The sequence below is a fragment of the Pelophylax lessonae genome (genome assembly GCF_965119305.1).
Source record: "Pelophylax lessonae genome assembly, chromosome: 1".
Taxonomy (NCBI): domain Eukaryota; kingdom Metazoa; phylum Chordata; class Amphibia; order Anura; family Ranidae; genus Pelophylax; species Pelophylax lessonae.
Window position 1 is genome coordinate 35,493,555 of NC_138768.1, and position 17,732 is coordinate 35,511,286.

The window sequence follows — 17,732 nt, forward strand, 5'->3', positions numbered from 1 at the left end:
AACAGAAAATACACTAGAACAGAAACAGACTTGTATACAGAAACAGGCTTGTATACAGTTTTCCCCCCACAAGGTTACCGCCCAGGGGGACCTTGTTGAGGACTGGATGTGACATTCACAATCCAATAGAAACAGTTTTACACTCCCATACAGTGTATACAAAAATATACAATGTGGGACAATCCCCCCTTAGCATTCAATCCACACACATATATAAATCCCATAAGAAGTTTCTCTTAAGACAGACAGAACAATGTGAGGTCATTAACATCGAACAATGAGACAGGTTAACTTTAACACAATACACATTACATTTCAATACACAAACAATAGGGAAGCCTGTCTGGCATGCAGGGACATGGAATACACACATTATCTAGGAATTACAGATTTCATGGCAATGGAAATAAATCTTCATATTTCTATATGGAGATATTGCTGACAAATATGACTGTCCCATCTGAAGCAATTCAAACCATTATTTGTTTTTAACTTCCAGTGACGGGGATTACTGTCACACCCAGCACGAACATTAGGACAGTTAATAGTCTTCATCTGCATACTTGTTCCTGTTCAGTGACTCAAAATGTTGGTTAGACGGATAGCTTAACAGCCAGGCAGTTGGTATTTTCAGAAGCAGAGGTTCACATTTGCAGCCACCATGCTTGACAGGTTTCCTTTACAAAATCTGAATACAGTATAGTATATTTTGCTATATGTAGGTAGTAAGCAAAGGCGTTTGGATGAAATTTTAATTATTGACCTTTCGTCCTGTTACAGGTGATGTAGCAAAGTTCGGCCGTGCCGATTCTGCGTCTCCGGCCCCTGCCACAACGTTGGCGCAACCACAGCAGAATCAGACACAGACTCACCACACAGCTCAGCAGCCGTTCCTAAACCCAACCCTGCCGCCCGGCTATAGCTACACAGGCTTACCTTACTACGCCGGGGTGCCAGGTGTACCGAGCGCTTTCCAGTATGGCCCCACCATGTTTGTAAGTGTCCTGTGCTCTGTGGAAGTGAATGTATTTAATTTATTTAGGGACCTGCCCAGGAGCAAACAACCACAAAATGCTTCCTATTAGCTTTTTAAGCCAGATGAGCTCCTATGCCACTCGAATTAGTTTCACTTTGTTACTGTAGCCTTTGCTTAAATTAATGACTAAGCTCAGCCCCCTGCCACTTGGCAGTCCAATGAAATTGCCATTATTGGCCATTAAGACACTTATTAGACAGCAGGATAGCAGTCAGCAAAACATTCCATGAATCAGGCCCTAGAAACAAAAATTCATAGGCAGGTCACTCAATATAGGCTGAACTTGGTAAAGGTATAGGCCCCCTCGATTGGGGGGGATCCTTTAGTGGTGCCAAAAGTGTTTTTTTTTTTTTTTTTTTTTTTTTGTACTTCAAGGTCTTCCTTTCCTTATGGGTGACATCTTTCCCACTGACTCCCTTCATGGAGGTGGCAGGTCCCTCAGAACCCCAGCTTCCCATGGTTGCATTGGCGGTGGTCCTGCAGTCCTTAGTGTCCCGGGTGGAAGCAGCTTGTGGCCAGAGGCCCAGGAAGAAGCGTCCCCCGATTTTCCCTGCTCAGTCTGTCTCATCTGATTCTGAGCCTGATGCCGCTGTGGACTCGGCCTGTCCAGGGGGGCTTAATATCGCACCCCCAGATACATTCAATAGTGAGGATGATTCCTCCATGGTCACAGCATCGAATTAAAAAGCGCTGATAAACGCAGTTATCACTGCAGTGCATGAGACTTTAAAAATGGAGGATGCAGCTGATGTAGCCACGGACATGGCTGTCTCATTTGGTACACATAAGTCACCTCGCACTCCAAAGGGGTTTCCTTATGTGCTTTTATTTTGACAGGTTTTCCTGTAAGGAATGGGAACAACCAAAATTACCCTTTGTGGTCTCTACCTAAACGTTTTGGTGTATGTTACTCTTTTGAGGAGTCCCTACTGGCAATCTTCGCTGGTTTCTGGTTTTCGTGGACCTCCTTCATGAGCATCAAGGGAATTTACAAAATTATTATTTTGAGGGTACCCAGAAAGGGGGACAAAGCTTGTCCTTTTTAGGTCCGGAGTCTCCTTGTGCGGATTTAATTCCTGCAAAGGTTCAGGTGATGTTCGAACTACGAACCGAAGTCTGATTCTAATTCTGACCAGGGTGGTCCTTTCTCTGGACAAACTTCAGGAACCACAGGCCGTGATTCACCAGCTGCTGTCACACAGATAGTTCTCTCTCCCATTTTGCATACAGGTTCACCTTAAAGACAGTTCTGTTTGCACAGTCTTACATGCAGCTCCTTTAGCAGGTTTCAGCTTCACAGGAGAATTCCGAAGTTTGTGACAAGGTCACGGGGTCCTCTGACAGACGGCGTCCAAGGGCCACAGTAAGGCCAGTATCGTCCTCGGCTAAGGCTTCTGCGGTTCCTGCAAGCAATCAAGAGCGAAGATCTTCCAATCATCCTGGTGTCTGTAAACGTCTCTTGGGGGCTTCCTCTCAGAGAAGACCAGTTGTCCCAAGGGCTGATCTAACATCCTGCTTTACAGTCACTGGTTTTAATGGCCTAGCAATTGAAAGGCAGGTACTAAGGGATAGAGGTCTGTCTGGATCAGTGATCCCTACTATGGTGAAGGCGAGGAAGTAGTCTTCCAGCAAGATATCCTATCGTACGTGGAAAGCCTTCATTTCTTGGTGTGAGTCGATTGGAGCTCATCCTCAATCCTTTTCTGTGGTTCAGATCTTAACCTTTCTTCAACAGGGCGTTGATCAGAAGTTGGCCTTGAGTACCTTTAAGGGCCAGATGTCTGCTCTGCCAATCTTCTTTCAGCGACCCCTAGCCATGCATTCTTTAGTTCGTACCATCATTCAGGGGGTTCGACATGTGGCTCCACCTGTACGGTCTCTTTTGCCGCCATGGGATTTAAATTTAGTACTTTTGGGTTCTTCAGAATTCTCCATTTGAGAATATTCAGGAGATTCCCTTGCCTACCTTATCCCAGAAGATGACATTCTTGGTGGCTGTTACCTCCGCCCGCAGGGTTTCGGAATTGGCGTCTTTATCCTGTCGCAGTCCCTATTTAGTGGTCCATAGGGATAAAGCGGTTCTTCGTTCCTGTCCATTATTCCTGCCCAAAGTTGATGAGAACATTGTATTGCCTTCCTTGTGTCCCAAGCTGGCTCATCCCAGGGAATTTGCTTTGCATACCTTGGATGTGGTTTGTGCGCTTCCGGTGTCTCTGGCAGCTACTGAGTCCTTTCGGAGGTCAGACTCGCTTTTTGTGGTTACGGACAGACCAAGGAAAGGGCTGGCTGCTTCTTCGGCTATTATCTCCAGATGGATCAGGCAGACGGTGACTCGGGCCTATTCCATCAAAGGTCAGGTTTCACCTTTCCCTGTCGCAGCGCATTCTACTTGGGCGTAGAGTACTTCTTGGGCCTTCCGTCATTCGGCACAAATATCGCAAGTTTGCAAGGTGGGTAATTGGTCGTCGGTGCATACCTTCACAAAATTCTATAATGTAGATACTTTGGCATCTGCAGATGCTTCTTTTGTCCGAAAAGTTTTGCAGGCTGCTGTTTAAAGAGGGGCTGTTCCCTCTTGAGGGGTGTTATTTTTTTTATTTTTTTTTTTTAAACCTTATTTTTCTGACAAGGCATCTGTGACCTAGTTAAGGCTCCTGTGTCCTGGTTAAGGACTCTTTTGCGTTATTTTCCCCACCCTTCATTTTTCATTTGGCACTGCTTTCGGATGTCCCAGTAGTTATGATTTATGGAGTGCTGTGTCCCGTCGATGAACGAAAGGGAAAATGGGATTTTTGTACTTACCGTAAAATCCATTTCTCTGAGTTCGATGGACAAAGCACCCCCCCTTCCATGTAGTTCTGATACTTCTAATACTACCTAGATTACCTAGAGCAGAGAGGGGGGATATATACCAGCTGAGGACGGCCCATGGGCGTAGCTAGGTGTTTTTTTGTACTCCTGGAGGAGGCAGTATAACCCGGTAGTTAGGAGTACAAAAATCCCATGTTGTTTTTTGGGAGCCTATAAAGCAGGGGTCTCAAACTGGTGGCCCTCCAGCTGTTGCAGAACTACAATTCCCATGAGGCATTGCAAGGCTGACAGTTACAAGCATGACTCTCATAGGCAGAGGCATGATGGGACTTACAGTTCCGCAACAGCTGGAGGGCCACCAGTTTTAAGACCCCTGCTGTAAAGCATTACACCATCGATCAGTAGATCACTGGTGCCATGCAGGACTCCTACAGATCTGTCAGTGTATCTGTATTGCCCGTACGTTAACTGCAAGCCGACCTCTGCAAAGGATGTCGGGACTTGAAGTTTATTCACACACAACTGTATAAATGAATGACGAGGCCGTGTAGGCGGAGCCCTGCAAAGCCGCGCTTTTTTTTTTTTTTTTAAAAAGACAGCTAGTATGGGGAACTTCTCCCCGTACTGCTGTCACAGGGGGTGCTGGGATCGGGCAGCGGCTGCAGCACTGGGAACATGTTACATGTTCCACCCTAAAAACAGGTGCAACATGTTCCTATCCTTTTAAGGAAAAAAGACCGTAAATGAGGGAGAACCCGCCCAATATTTTTTTACTTTCTGCTATAAATAAACAAATTGAATTTCTTCATACATTTTTTTAGTCTCGTTTAGTACAGTATAAGCATGCCATTCCCTCTGTTACATAACATTGTGTCCCTGTGCCTGTAATGTATATAAAAGATGCTGATTTCTACTGTTTCAGAGCATCTCACGGCACTTATGTGATTCCTAGTCTCTCTACTCTCCCCGGCGGGCAGGGCCGATCACTCCCGCTGACGTCATTTGGGAAGGAGAGAAGCAGAAAAAAATTGCAGCAGCCAATATTTTGTTCTCCAGACCCTCTGCTTTCAGAAAATAAGATTTGGGGGTTTGAAGTAATTTTCTAGCAAACATTTTTTTACATACCTGTAAAAATCTTCAAATTGCCCCAGTAAGCAGAGGTGGGTAAAGGGTTATTGTCATTGGAAAGGCAGAGGTGGTTCCTTTGTGGCCTAAAGGGAATTACAGGTACTCTGATAGGTAAAATAAATCAAATGTGTGTGTTTAAGAGCACTGATAGGTTGGTTTTACATCATAAGAAAAATGATTTTTCCTTTTTCCTGCAATCATCTGGATTTATTGTATTGTCTTATTGTATCTTACCCAGGTACCTCCTGCATCAGCCAAAACTCACGGAGTAAACTTAAACACGGCGTCCACTCCCTTCCAGCAGGCAGGAGGGTATGGGCAACACAGCTACGGTGCAGGTAACTATCTATTGGTCAGCTCCCTCTAACCTCCCTGTCTTCACCGATTGGTCCACTTCATGTGTATGTGATTAGTCTCTTTTCCCATAGGCTACGATGACCTAGCCCAGGGGACAACTGCTGCAGATTACAGTAAAGGAGGGTACAGCGCCTCGGCTCAAGCACAAAGCAAGTCTGCTGGTGCTGGTCCAGGGAAAGGTAAATTGTCTCTGCAGCCCATTGATTAGACCCCAGCACATCTAAAGAGGAATGCTTGAGGTTCTGAACCTTTGAATACAATTTGCCTGTAGAAAATAGCTAAATTTGGCCAATGTGCAGCGTGTGAGCTGGTATATTCACAAACTGCTAACCTGATACGCTTTGGGTCAGTAAAATCTGCTATTTAGGCAACAAAAATGTGATTTCTGAGTGGTGCTGACTGGCTGTAAACAAACCTGACACGCCGCCGGCATCTCGTAAGTGAAGGCGCAGGAGTGAGCCATGACATATGAGAGGACTAAACGCAGACTTGGACTGGCCAGACAATTTTAAACAGAATTACAATCAGGATTGTAACACTTTTTGGGGACAAGTGACACCAATCCAGTGATCAGTGCTACAATGCACTGTCACTGTATAAATTACACTGGCTGGGAAGGGGTTAACATCAGGGGCGATCAAAGGGTTAAGTGTGCTCCTAGGGAGTGCTTTCTAACTGATTAGTAGGAACACAAGATTTCTCTCTTCCTGTGTGACAAAACAATGGTCTGCTTTATTTACATAGGCAGACCGCCGTTCTGTCATTGCTCCCAACGATCGCGGTGGCCGGAGCTGCTGATTGGCTGCAGCTGTGTCCAATCACGGTGGGAACGTGGCTCCGGCGGCTTGCGCCCCAGAGCCGATGGAAGAAATCGCGTACAGGTACGTGATTTTGCGCTTAAGAGGCGCCCTGCCGCAGTTAATGTACGTGGGGCGGTCCTTAAGTGGTTAAAGTGCAGCTGTCACTGCCAGGTTTATAGTCCCTGAATCTAGCAACTTTTCTGTAAGATACATTTGCAGCGCTGGATGGGAGCTTCAGCAGTGATGGATACAAGTCGGTTTGATGGGTTCCCCTTAAACATGGAAGGTCTTGTGTAGAGAATGTCTAATTGAAAAATTCACTTCCCAACTGCTGCCTCCCTGAGGTCTACAAGTTTAAAGGATAAGGTCACCTTTCATAACATGTTACACCCATATTCAGGGTGTAACATGTTAAGAACTGACTGGCCCCTCGTTCCCCCTCTGTGGCAGAAAATTTAAAAAAACGCAGTCCTCTGTAAATGGAAAACTACAAGGTCCAGAAGCCTTTGCTGCTGTCACCTTTATAGCAGGGTTTTTTTAAACTATGGCCCTCCAGTTGTTCAGGAACTACAATTCCCATCATGTCTGTGAATGTCAGTTTTACAAAGCCTCATTGGGATGTATAGTTCTGCAACAGCTGGAGGGCCGAAGTTTGAAGACCCCTGACTCATAGTTTTCAAGGAACTACCATGGAGTCTTCCTGTCAGAATGTATCGACTTCCTCGTACGAGAAAGCAGATACACTGACAGGTCTGCAGGAGACCGATTTATAATCAGACGATAAAGGCTGCTGAAAAACGCCTGTGATTTTGCCTATGGTGTGTTTTTCATAGGTCATGTGACTCAAAAAATGCATCAAAACGCAACACGGGTGCATACCACTTGCCGCCTGCCGCCTTTTTACTGCGGCAGGGCAGCTCGGCTGTGTCCAGTCACGTAGTACTACCTGTGGTTTTGGTGGCAGTAGACACAACGGGAGGTGGGCTGCGGGAGGAGCGGTGGCGATTTGCCGCTGCCCTCCCGCAATTGTCTGAGAAACCGAGAGAAGACCTGCCTTATGTAAACGAAGCAGGCAGATCTTCTGTCAGACAGGCAGGGAGAGATCAGCAGTTTCATCTAAGCTGAAACTGCGATCTGTCTGTGCCTTCCACAGAACCCCCCCACACAGAGCAAGCACTTTAGGCATACATATAACCCATTTGATCACCCCCAGTATTAACTCTATTGCCTGCCACTGTGCATATTTTTTAGCACTAATTACTGTATTAGTGTCACTGGTCCCCTAAAAGTGTCAAAAATGTCAGTTAGGGGTCCGATCTGTCCGCTGCAATGTCGCAGTCCCGCTAAAAATCGCTGATCGCCACCATTACTAGTAAAATAAAAAGTCCAAAAATCTATCCCGTAGTTTGTAAACGCTATAACTTTTGCGCAAGCCAATTACAATTTAATTTTTTTGTTTATAGCGCAAAATGGAAAAACCGCAGAGGTGATCAAATACCTCCAAAAGAGAGCTTTATTTGTGGGGGAAAAAAAGGACATCAGTTGTATTTTTGGGTACAGTGTCGCACGACCACGCAATTTTCCGTTAAAGTAACGCAGTGCCGAATCGCAAAAAATGGCCTGGTCATTAAGAGGGGGTAAAACCTTCCCGGGCTGAAGTGGTTAAAAAGTCGAATATAATAGAATAATTAAAAAATATATATATATATTTTAAAAACTGTCAGTTTCGATTTCTGCCAAGTGCGTCCTAAATTTTGGTTTTCGGCTCACCACTACTTTACAGGCTCCCAAAATGAAAAATAATAAATGCACATTATTTTTTTTTTTACTTGCAAAAAAATGCATTTTTTTTTTTTTTGTCAAAGGGTGACTTATTCTTTTAAGGCTGAACCCATTGTGGGCCCAACCTGTCATTTAAGTGTCAGATGCCAGAACCTTTACTTCCCACTGAGTCATAAGCATTTATCAGATGAATTAATGAGGTTCAGATACACCAGTAATTAAAGGTGCCACAAGATGTGCTTGAGCGCCATAGTCTCACACGACAGCAGGAAAAGGAGATGCTGATCACTTTCCAGGAATTTAGTGCCGGTTCACATTTGTGCGATGCAGGAGCGCTGCGAATATACAGCGTGTTCCCGCATCGCATCCGCACCCCTGGCAGTTTACACTGCCATATGCGATACACTGGGGGTGTCAATTTAAAGTTAACGACACCCCCGGATAAGATCGCATATCGCTGTGCGATCTGTGTGTTCGCACAGAATCTGATCGCACTAGTGTGAATCACTATGCGATCCGATTCTGCTGCGGACCAAAAAAAGGGTCCTATGCGTGTTTTAGTGCGATTGCGGTGCGAATTCAGCCATACAAACTGTATGGCTGAAATTTGCACCGCACAGAGATCGCATTTAATTTTAGGAGCAGTGCGCTCCGAATCACATGCGATCTCTATGATTGCACTAATGTGAACTGGCACTTATACAGAGATACTTGGTAAGTTACTTGATACACAGGGTATTATCGGGGGTTAAGATGTGACATGTGTTTCTGTCTGCACAGGAGTGTCAGTGAGCTCCAGTAACACAGGCGTGCCTGACATCAGCGGATCAGTCTACAACAAGACTCAGGTGAGTGCAAGTTTTTGTGATTGTGCCGTGTTTAATCTCTCAGGAGGTTTTTAAATCAGTTCACTCTTATGCCTTTCAGACATTCGACAAGCAGGGATTCCATGCGGCTACACCACCGCCCTTCAGCCTCCCCTCTGCCCTGGGCTCAACAGGGCCCCTGAACCCAGGTGCTGCTGCTGGCTACGCCCCTGCTCCCTTCCTTCATATTCTACCTGCTCATCAGCAGCCTCACTCCCAGCTGCTCCATCATCACCTCCAGCAGGATGGACAGGTAAGAAGCACACAAACTTCTAGTGACATGGTCACTGCATGTACCTGCTGAACAAGTCCAATCTACCTCGTCAGTTTGAGTCCTATACAATGGAATATGTAAAAAAAACAAAAAGAATGCACAGAAAGCAGGGTAGGTACATCAGATTCTATCCATAGGTGTGTTCCAGCCTCTTTGTTCCTTATTTATCATAGTTGTCACTAATACTCATCTTAATCGTTTTCCTATCTCTAGACAAAAAAGTGACCCTTTTGGGAGAGATCAACATTTTCACCCTAGGACAGAAAGTACTTTAGGACAACAAAAGAAAGCACATGCAGTTATTCGCTCACAAGATTTCCAGCAGGAAGTTTTTTTTTTGTTAGCACTTATTGAACAAAAACAACAAAATTGGTGTTTAACAGACCTAAAAGAAAAGTACGACAATCGTATTTTTCTCTTGTTCATTGACAGACAGCTCCTGATCTTCATAACCATTGGATTTTACTGCCCCATACAGGAGTAGGACACTAGCCAGAAAAAGAATCTGGCTACGCCTATGGGCAGTCCCAGGGGGTTTACTCTCAATAGAAAAAAGAGTGATGCTGAGCACCCTGCTCCTGCGCTCAGAACCAGGTCCTCAGGCTGCCTCAATCTTGGAACTCACACTTGGCATCCCATATGGCTAAGCCTTGCTGTTCTCTACGACCGGGGTGGTCGAAAACACTGTTAATACAAACACAAAGAAAGGGCGCACCAGCCTAGCGCATTATCCTCAGCGGGCTTTTTAATAACATAAGTTAAAATCAACTACTCACAAACATGCGTGATAGACCAGCATATCAATTCCAAAGAGCAGCATTAATAGAAACTTCCAATGTCTCGTGTAGACGGAGGGCTGACGCGTTTCGAGGCCGTGCCTCCTCCTCAGAGCCTCTCAGCAGAAGCCTTGTCAGAGGAAACGCGTCAGAGGAGGCGTGTCGCGCCTCCACAGACGTCACGCATTGCCCGATCTGCAGCCGGGCATAGGCGGACTCATCGGTACTGTCGTTCGTTTTCCCGCAACCTATGTAAGTGCATAACCTTATCAATAAACTTTTTCTTGGGGGGTAATACACTATGGTCCGCATATTCTTTGTCCCTACATGATACCTCGGGGAGTCAATAAGAATACGGACGTACATTGGTAGCGGAGGAGAGTATTGGTATTCGATTAACAGAAGGGACATCCACATAGGAGAATCTCCTGTGCCTTGATATACATGCCATCCGGTAAGAGGCTATTTTGCATCACACCACAGGGTGGAATTGCAGTGGAAGTTTCCTTCTTTCCAACCGATTGATTAGAGTTTTACTCTGCGCCTAACCTTATCTTATTTGGTAAGGAGGATAACCTGTCGGTGGTGGGAATCTTCATTTCACAGCACTGGAAATATCACTTCAAGTTCCTTCACAATTTCATTATATATCACTTGGTGAAGATTTTTGGACTTTTATTATTTGTTGCACTCATTTGAGTTTCCACTGAATCACCATCACTTTGATATATTGTCATTTGTATATGTCCATTTATTGTTTACATTGTGCACATGTGTCATTTTGGTAATTTATTCATTTTTATTGTTTAGCGCACCTATTTTTTCAACATGTTTGTGAGTAGTTGATTTTAACTTATGTTATTAAAAAGCCCGCTGAGGATAATGCGCTAGGCTGGTGCGTCCTTTCTTTGTGTTTGTATTTACAAGGTTTACTCCCTCTCTCTGCTATAGGTACTCCTTTTTTTTTTTTTTTTCTGCTTAGTTAGGCGTAAGGATCTAGTTCCTTGCTGGGATCTTTGGTCCTGGCAGATTTTTTCTTTTTAGATAGAACTATTTTTCTCCTGGTTTTTCCGGTGAGATCTACAATCAACTGCCAGACTGGGCGAGGGGCTGTATAATCCAAATCCAGCGAGCATGTGCAGACCTCAGCTCCGCGATAGGTCGGCCGCGACATAGACTCACTGGACGGGGCTGGCATGTGAGTTAAACGCCTCGCGAGGTCGCATAGAACCGGGTCTCGGCCCGAGTCGCATTGTTCCCCCTGGCCAACAGCCCCCCCCCCCCCCCCATTTCGATGGCGAGGGGTGCTCTCTGGAGCGGTGTCCACCTGGTTTCTGGTATGGTGAGTAGCTGTCCCCCCCTCTCCTCCTGGAGGGATGTAAACCTTTATAGGCAAGTAGTTTGAGCCATCCAGAGTGGTAAAGGTGTTTCCTTTCCCTGCCTACTTTGCCAAAATAGGGCTGCAGTCTATCTGTGATGCCTCTTTTATAGATGCGGCTCGGCCCTCTGTTTTGGCAGTGGTCCTTTGGCGTGTGTTTTTTGGCTTAAACGCTGGTCTGCGGACCAAACTTCTAAAAAGGCCTCGACTGATCTTCCCTTTCAAGGAGATCGCCTGTTTTGAACTACCTTGGATGACCTCATTAAAGGTCTCCCAGGGGAGAAGAGTACCTTTCTTCCACAGGCTACCAAGGGCAAGAACCTCGTCGTAGACGTGGGCCCTCCTACTCGGCTCATAAGAAGTTTTTTCGTCCCTCCGGGTCGACTGACAAGGACTCAAAGCCTTTTAGGGCCTCCTCTGGAGGATCCAAACGAACCTGGTCTGGCAAGCCGAAAGCAGGCTTCTCCAGACCCGCAGACAAGGCTCCTTCAGCATGAAGGTGCGCCCTCCCCCCGTATCTTGGGTGGGGGGAGGTTTTCGCTGGTTCCCGGACCCGTGGACTTCCCTGGTACAAGACAAGTGGATCCACGAAGTCATTCGGTCCTGCTACAAGATCGAGTTTCACTCTTGTCCCCCGGCAAGGTTCTTTTCAAGGGGTGATTGTTCCGGTTCTGACTTTGGAACGTTTTTAGAGTTTTTTTTATTCAAACCTGTTTACAGTTCCCAGGAAGGAAGGAAAGGTGCGTTCAATCCTGGACCTCGCAGCTCTGAACTCCTTTGTGCAGGTGCAGAAGTTCAGAATGGAGTCCATTCGCATGGTGGCATCCCTGCCTCAGGGATTTTCTTGCCTCTATCGACAGCAAGGATGCTTACCTTCCCACTCCAATATGTGATGGTCACAAGCGCTTCCTCCATGTTGCTGTGGGAGAGGCGCATTATCAGTTTGTAGCATTACCCTTTAGTCTCGCATCTGCTCCTTGGGTCTTCACAAAAGTGTTCGCCCCATTGGTAGCTTTGTTACGCAACGGGGGATTGCGGTACTGGGCTGCTTGGACGACCTCCTCCTGTGAGCGGAGTCTCCTACTGCTCTGGTGGACAACCTGGAAATCACCATACAAACACTGCGTGAGTTTGGCTGGATTCTGAATTTTCAGAAGTCTCCTCTGGTTCCGTCCACAAAGCTGGACTATCTGGGTCTGACTCTGGACCCTTGGCCAGAGTGCTCCTTCCTCTGGACAAATTCCAGAAATTGCAGGCTACAATCAATTAGTCTCCTGCTGTCCAGCAGATGGTCCCTCCGGACTTGCATGCAGGTGCTGGGCCTGTTCTACCTTTTTTGAGGCTTTTCCGTTTGCAGAGTTCCATACGAGGTTCCTGCAAAGGGACATTCTGGCCAAATGGGACATGACTCCGCAGTCTCTGGACAATCAGATCCGGCAGAGCCGGGGAACGAAGGAGTCCCTTATATGGTGGCTTCGTTCTTCGGCACTCCGTCTGGGAAGGCGTCCTCAGCAAACATTCTGCTCAGGGGACTTGGACACTGGAAGAGTCCATACTACTGATCAATGTATTGGAACTCCGAGTGATCAGGCTGTGTCTGGACAATTGGACGGATCGTCTTGAGGGATGACCAGTGCACATTCAATAGGACAATGCCATGGCCGTGACTTATCTCAATCACCAGGGGGGCACAAGAAGTTTCCTTGCGGCTCTGGAGGTAGCTGGCATTCCAAGGTGGGCAGAACTGTTCGTTCCAGCCCTCTCCGCCGTACACATTCCTGGGGTGGAAAACTGGCAGGCTGATTACCTCAGTCAGCAGACAATGGACCAAGGGGAGTGGTCCCTTCATCCGGAGGTATCTCATCAGTTGTGTCTCCAGTGGGGCATCCCAGAGGTGGATCTGTTGGCGTCTCGGCTCAACAGGAAGGTGCAAAGGTTTGTGGCCTTGTGGGGTCAGTATCGTCTGATTTAAGCCTTCTCTCCTCTCAAGCTCCTGCCAAGACTTCTACGCAGGATCGAGGCAGAAGGGATTCCGGTCATCTTAGTGGCTCCGGACTGGCCTCGCTGAGCTTGGTACACGGATCTGGTGCGGCTGGTCGCCGATGTTCTTTGGAGGCGTCCTCTCAGGGAGAATCTGCTGTCCCAAGGATTTATCCTCCATCCTGCTTTACAGTCGCTGGCTTTTGACGGCTTGGCTGTTGAACCCCAGGTGCTGATGGATAGAGGTTTATCTAAGTCGGTTATTCCTACGCTGTTAAATGCTAGGAAGTCTACTTCTAGGAAGATCTACCATCGTACGTTGCATGGTGTGAATCTCTTGAAGTTCATCCTTGATCCTTCTCGGTGGCTCGGATCTTGACCTTCCTTCAACGGGAGGTTTAACAGAAATTGGCCTTGAGTACCATCAAGGGCCAGGTGTTGGCTGTGGCGGTCTTCTTTCAATGACCTTTGGCTACACACTCCTTTGTGCATACCTTTCTTAAGGGTTTCTGACATTTGGCTCCCCCAGTGCAGTCTCAATTTGGTGCTTTCGGTCCTTCAGTAGCCTCCCCTTGAGAATCTTCGGGACATTCCCTTGCTTACGTTGTCTCAGATGGTGGCTTTTTTGGTGACTATTACCTCTGCGCACAGGGTGTCGGAACTGGCGGCGTTATCCTGTCGTTCACCTTACCTGGTGATTCAGAGATAAGGTTTTTCGCACCTGTCCGTCGGTCCTCCCAAAGGTTGTCTCTGATTTTCATTTTAATTAAGACATTGTGTTGCCCTCCCTGTGTCCCCAGGCCTAAACAACCTAAGGAAATTGCCTTGCATGCCTTGGATGTGGTCCAGGCAGTTAGGGTGTACTTGGCAGCTAAGGAGTCTTTTAGGCAGTCAGACTCACTATTCGTGCTCACAGATGGGTATCGGAAAGGGTTGTCCGCTTCCTCTGCGACCATTCCCAGATGGATCAGACGGTTATTCAGGCCTTTTCCATCAGGGGTCAGGTCAAGGCACACTCTGCTCTGGCGCTTAGTGCCTCCTGGGCCTTCCGTCATCAGTGACGCAGGTTTACAGGGCGGCCACATGGTCGTCAGGGCACATTTTCACAATGTTTTATAAAGTGGATGTGTTGGCCTCTGCAGATGCTTCTTTTGGCCACAAGGTTTTGCAGGCTGCTGTTTAGAGGATTTGTTCCTCTGAGGGTGTATTGTTTTTTTCAGGTGGGCTCCTGTTGCCTGGTTGGCTACGGTTTAGCCTTGGGAATTTTTTTGGTGTTCCCACCCCTCATGCTTAACACTGCTTTGGGATGTGTCAATGGTTAAGATAATCCAGGAGTTGTCTGTCACTGAACGAAAGAGAAAATGGGATTTTTGACTTGCCTTAAAATACATTTCTCTAATGTTCATTGATGGACACAGCACCCGCCCCTCTGTGGAGTTATTTTTCTGACACTGCTTGTAACTAAACTTGGTACCTAATAGCAGAGAGAGGGAGTATACCCCCTGGGACTGCCCATAGGCGTAGCCAGATTCTTTCTGCCTAGTGCCCTACTCCTGTAGGGGGCAGTATAACTCAATGTTTATGAAGATCAGGAGCTATGTCTGTCAATGAACATCAGAGAAATGGATTTTACGGTAAGAAAAAAAAATCCCATTTATTTATTTTTTTAATCCTATCTAAGTGGATGCAGCAATCGGTCCCCTGCCGACTCTAACACTGAGAACTGAGCGATCAAACACCGATTGCTCAGGTTTTCAAAGCTTCCTGAGCAGAGAGCTGATGACTGTCCATCACCGGTTCTCTGCTCTGCCATCAGCAGTTCGCTGAGAGGTGTGAAGGTGCAGGCATGCCAGCGGATCACGACCATATGGTCGCCATCTTGCCTAAACCTTGTCCAGCTCTGACTTCAGCCTGCTGAAAACGGGTCAAAAGTGTGCAGAACAAACCGCACTCCTGTGATCCATAGAAGTAAAACTAAACAAGCTTTGGCTGTACCTCTCCTTTAAAGAGGAAGTAAACCCTCCTCTGACACTTGTACCTATAGGTAAGCCTATGATAAGGCTTACCTATAGGTACTGTAAATATCTCCTAAACATGTACCGTTTAGGGAGATATTTACCTTACATGCAGCCAGTGACATCACTGGCGCATGCGCTCTGAAGAAACAGCCGCTGGTGCCGTTTCTTCCGAGACCCGTGCCGTGACTATCGGCTCCCGCGGGAGTGACGTCACCGCGGCTCCGGCCAATCAGATGGCCGGATGCCGCGATCCCGGAAGACGGGCGACTGGACATGTCGCCCGTCATAGAGGTGAGCGGACGGCACGGCGGGGGCTCGTTCTAAGGTAAGTATTTATTTCATAATGAGCTAGTATGCGATGCATACTAGCTCATTATGTCTTTCTCTTTCAGCTTGTAAAAAAAAAAAAAAAAACATTAACAGAGTTTACAACCTCTTTAAAGGGAGCTAATAGAGAAGTTCGCTGTAAGGTTCTGTATACACTTTATAGAGAATCTTCGTATTCTTTAAATACTGTAGCTTCTGACTTTTAAAAAACACACTTACTTGTCCAAGGATCCAGCACTGTCCTCACCCGGGTTCTTCGTAGCGCCACCATGTTTACTAAGGGAAGCTGGCTGTCATTCCTTGCAGCTTTACAACCTGCTTCCAACTGCACATGTGTGAGTCGTGCTGTGCTTTGTGAATGGACTCACAGCTTCCTGGGGCCAGTGACATGTCCCTGAAGGTGGGGGGGGGGGGGGTGTGTAACTTCCGCTCCAATCACCTGGAAGTGTGGGGGGGGGGGTACCTGCTAAAACTAGGTGTCTGATCCCCCCAAAAAAAACAACAAACCTCCCAAAAGTTGGAGAGGAGGGGGAACTAGTCTTTGAGGAATATAGTCCGCAGGTGCAGGCTTCCTGTTTGCTGTATGGGTGATACAGTGACGCTCTTCCCCGGTGTCATTCTCATTTTCTGAGTCATGTTTTCTAACTCTTGGCTTTCTGTTGCAGGGTGGCTCCGGCCAGCGCAGTCAGCCCAACTCCATGCAGCAGAAGACTCAGGCCAACAAGACCGCCTACACCAGTTCTCCCTACTGGACAAACTGAGGCGTCCCGCTGCCGCCCTTGAGAAGGATGACGCTAGAAGCCCATTCCTGGACGCCACCATTAGTTCTGAATACTTTATGGAAGATACAACTGTGATCAGCCAAAACGTCTGTGCGGGAAGAATATACAAAACACATCCTTAGTGTAAAACTTATACCCGCTTTCTTTTTGGTTTGCCGGTGTATGTAATATATTTATGTATGTATTTGTAAATGTAATAGAGCCTAAATGTGGTTTTTCTGCATTTTGCAGCCGTTTTTTTGTTTTTGTTTATTTTTTTTGTTTTCTTTTAGGGGGCATTTGACTTAACACATGCATCTGTGCAAAAATATATATATATTATATATATTTTCTTTTGTTTTAAGCTCATTGGTTTGTAAGAAAAGTGCCATTTTAAAAAAAAAAGAGAAACCTGGATTCGCCCCTCCTTATTTAAGTCCGATAAATGTTACTGACAGACGACTTGTGAAGTTTCTGCCCTACTTTTTTTTTTTTTTTTTTTCCTCCTCCTTCGCTTATTTTATTAATATTATTTTTCCATCATAGGACGTTCATTTCAAATCTGAATGTTTATATTAAAGAATGGTGGTCCCCTATCACTATCATAGCATCACTTTTTTTTTTTTTTATTTTAAATAAAATCGAAGGATCATCTGCAGTTAATGTTTTTTTTTTTTTTTTTTTTCCCAATACTATTTTTGTTTGTTGGACCGCTCTGCATGAAGTTTGCACTTTGCCTAGTTTTAGAGGTAGACCTCTGCTGTTCACCCACCTATTTGGCTCAAAGTGCACCTGTTGTTTTGCAGCAGCCATTATGCTTGCAGTGTGAGAGGGTAGGGGGAAGGAGGCACTGCTCTAGCATGCCAGTCAAAACATGTTTTCTACTTTCAGATATCATGAGGCCTGAAGACTACATGTAGCCCTTGGTGCTTATTAAGCCGCCCTTGGATCTCACCAGTCTAGTGGGAGCATTGAATTGTTTGTAAGGGGGTAATAGAAGTGGTCTTCTCTAATTTCCTGTAACATGCCCCCAATATCACTGTCTTCTGCAGCATGTCTCCAGTTCAACCAAACCTGTAGCATGTCTCATTATTTTGTATAGCATGTGTAGTATTCCATATATAACGCTATGTGATTGATTTACTAAAACTGAAGAGTGCAGAATCTGATGCGGTTGTGCATGGCAGCCAATCAGCTTCCAGGTTTCTTTGTCAAAGCTTATTTGAACAAGCTGAAGTTAGAAGCTGATTGGCTACCTTGCCCAGCTGCACCAGATTTAGCAATGTTCAGTTTTAGTAAATCAACCGTGATGTGTGGCCCTTGGGTGATGTCAGGGGCCACAGTTTGGGCCTCCTTTACCTCAAGTTGACAACTATTTGGTTAGACCCTAAGTTTTTTTTTTTTTTTTAAAAAGTGCCAAGGTAGTGACAGTCCAGAT

General features: G+C 46.2%; 1 protein-coding gene across 12 annotated transcripts in view; it reads left to right on the top strand.

The window, feature by feature from the left end:
* The window catches only part of UBAP2 (ubiquitin associated protein 2), a 152,501-nt gene extending 135,544 nt beyond the window's left edge, over nucleotides 1–16,957 (top strand). For 7 of the 12 annotated variants that reach the window (XM_082267235.1, XM_082267231.1, XM_082267237.1 and 4 more), the window contains exons 23-28: nucleotides 781–995; nucleotides 5,214–5,313; nucleotides 5,389–5,511; nucleotides 8,695–8,762; nucleotides 8,842–9,033; nucleotides 16,199–16,957. In XM_082267235.1, coding sequence (XP_082123361.1) covers nucleotides 781–995; nucleotides 5,214–5,313; nucleotides 5,389–5,511; nucleotides 8,695–8,762; nucleotides 8,842–9,033; nucleotides 16,199–16,294 — 794 coding nt within the window. In that variant the 3' untranslated portion in view covers nucleotides 16,295–16,957. The remainder of the gene's footprint in view (nucleotides 1–780; nucleotides 996–5,213; nucleotides 5,314–5,388; nucleotides 5,512–8,694; nucleotides 8,763–8,841; nucleotides 9,034–16,198) is intronic. The other 5 variants (XM_082267239.1, XM_082267241.1, XM_082267233.1 and 2 more) reach the window with 2 other exon arrangements.
* Nucleotides 16,958–17,732: the final 775 nt, after the last annotated feature.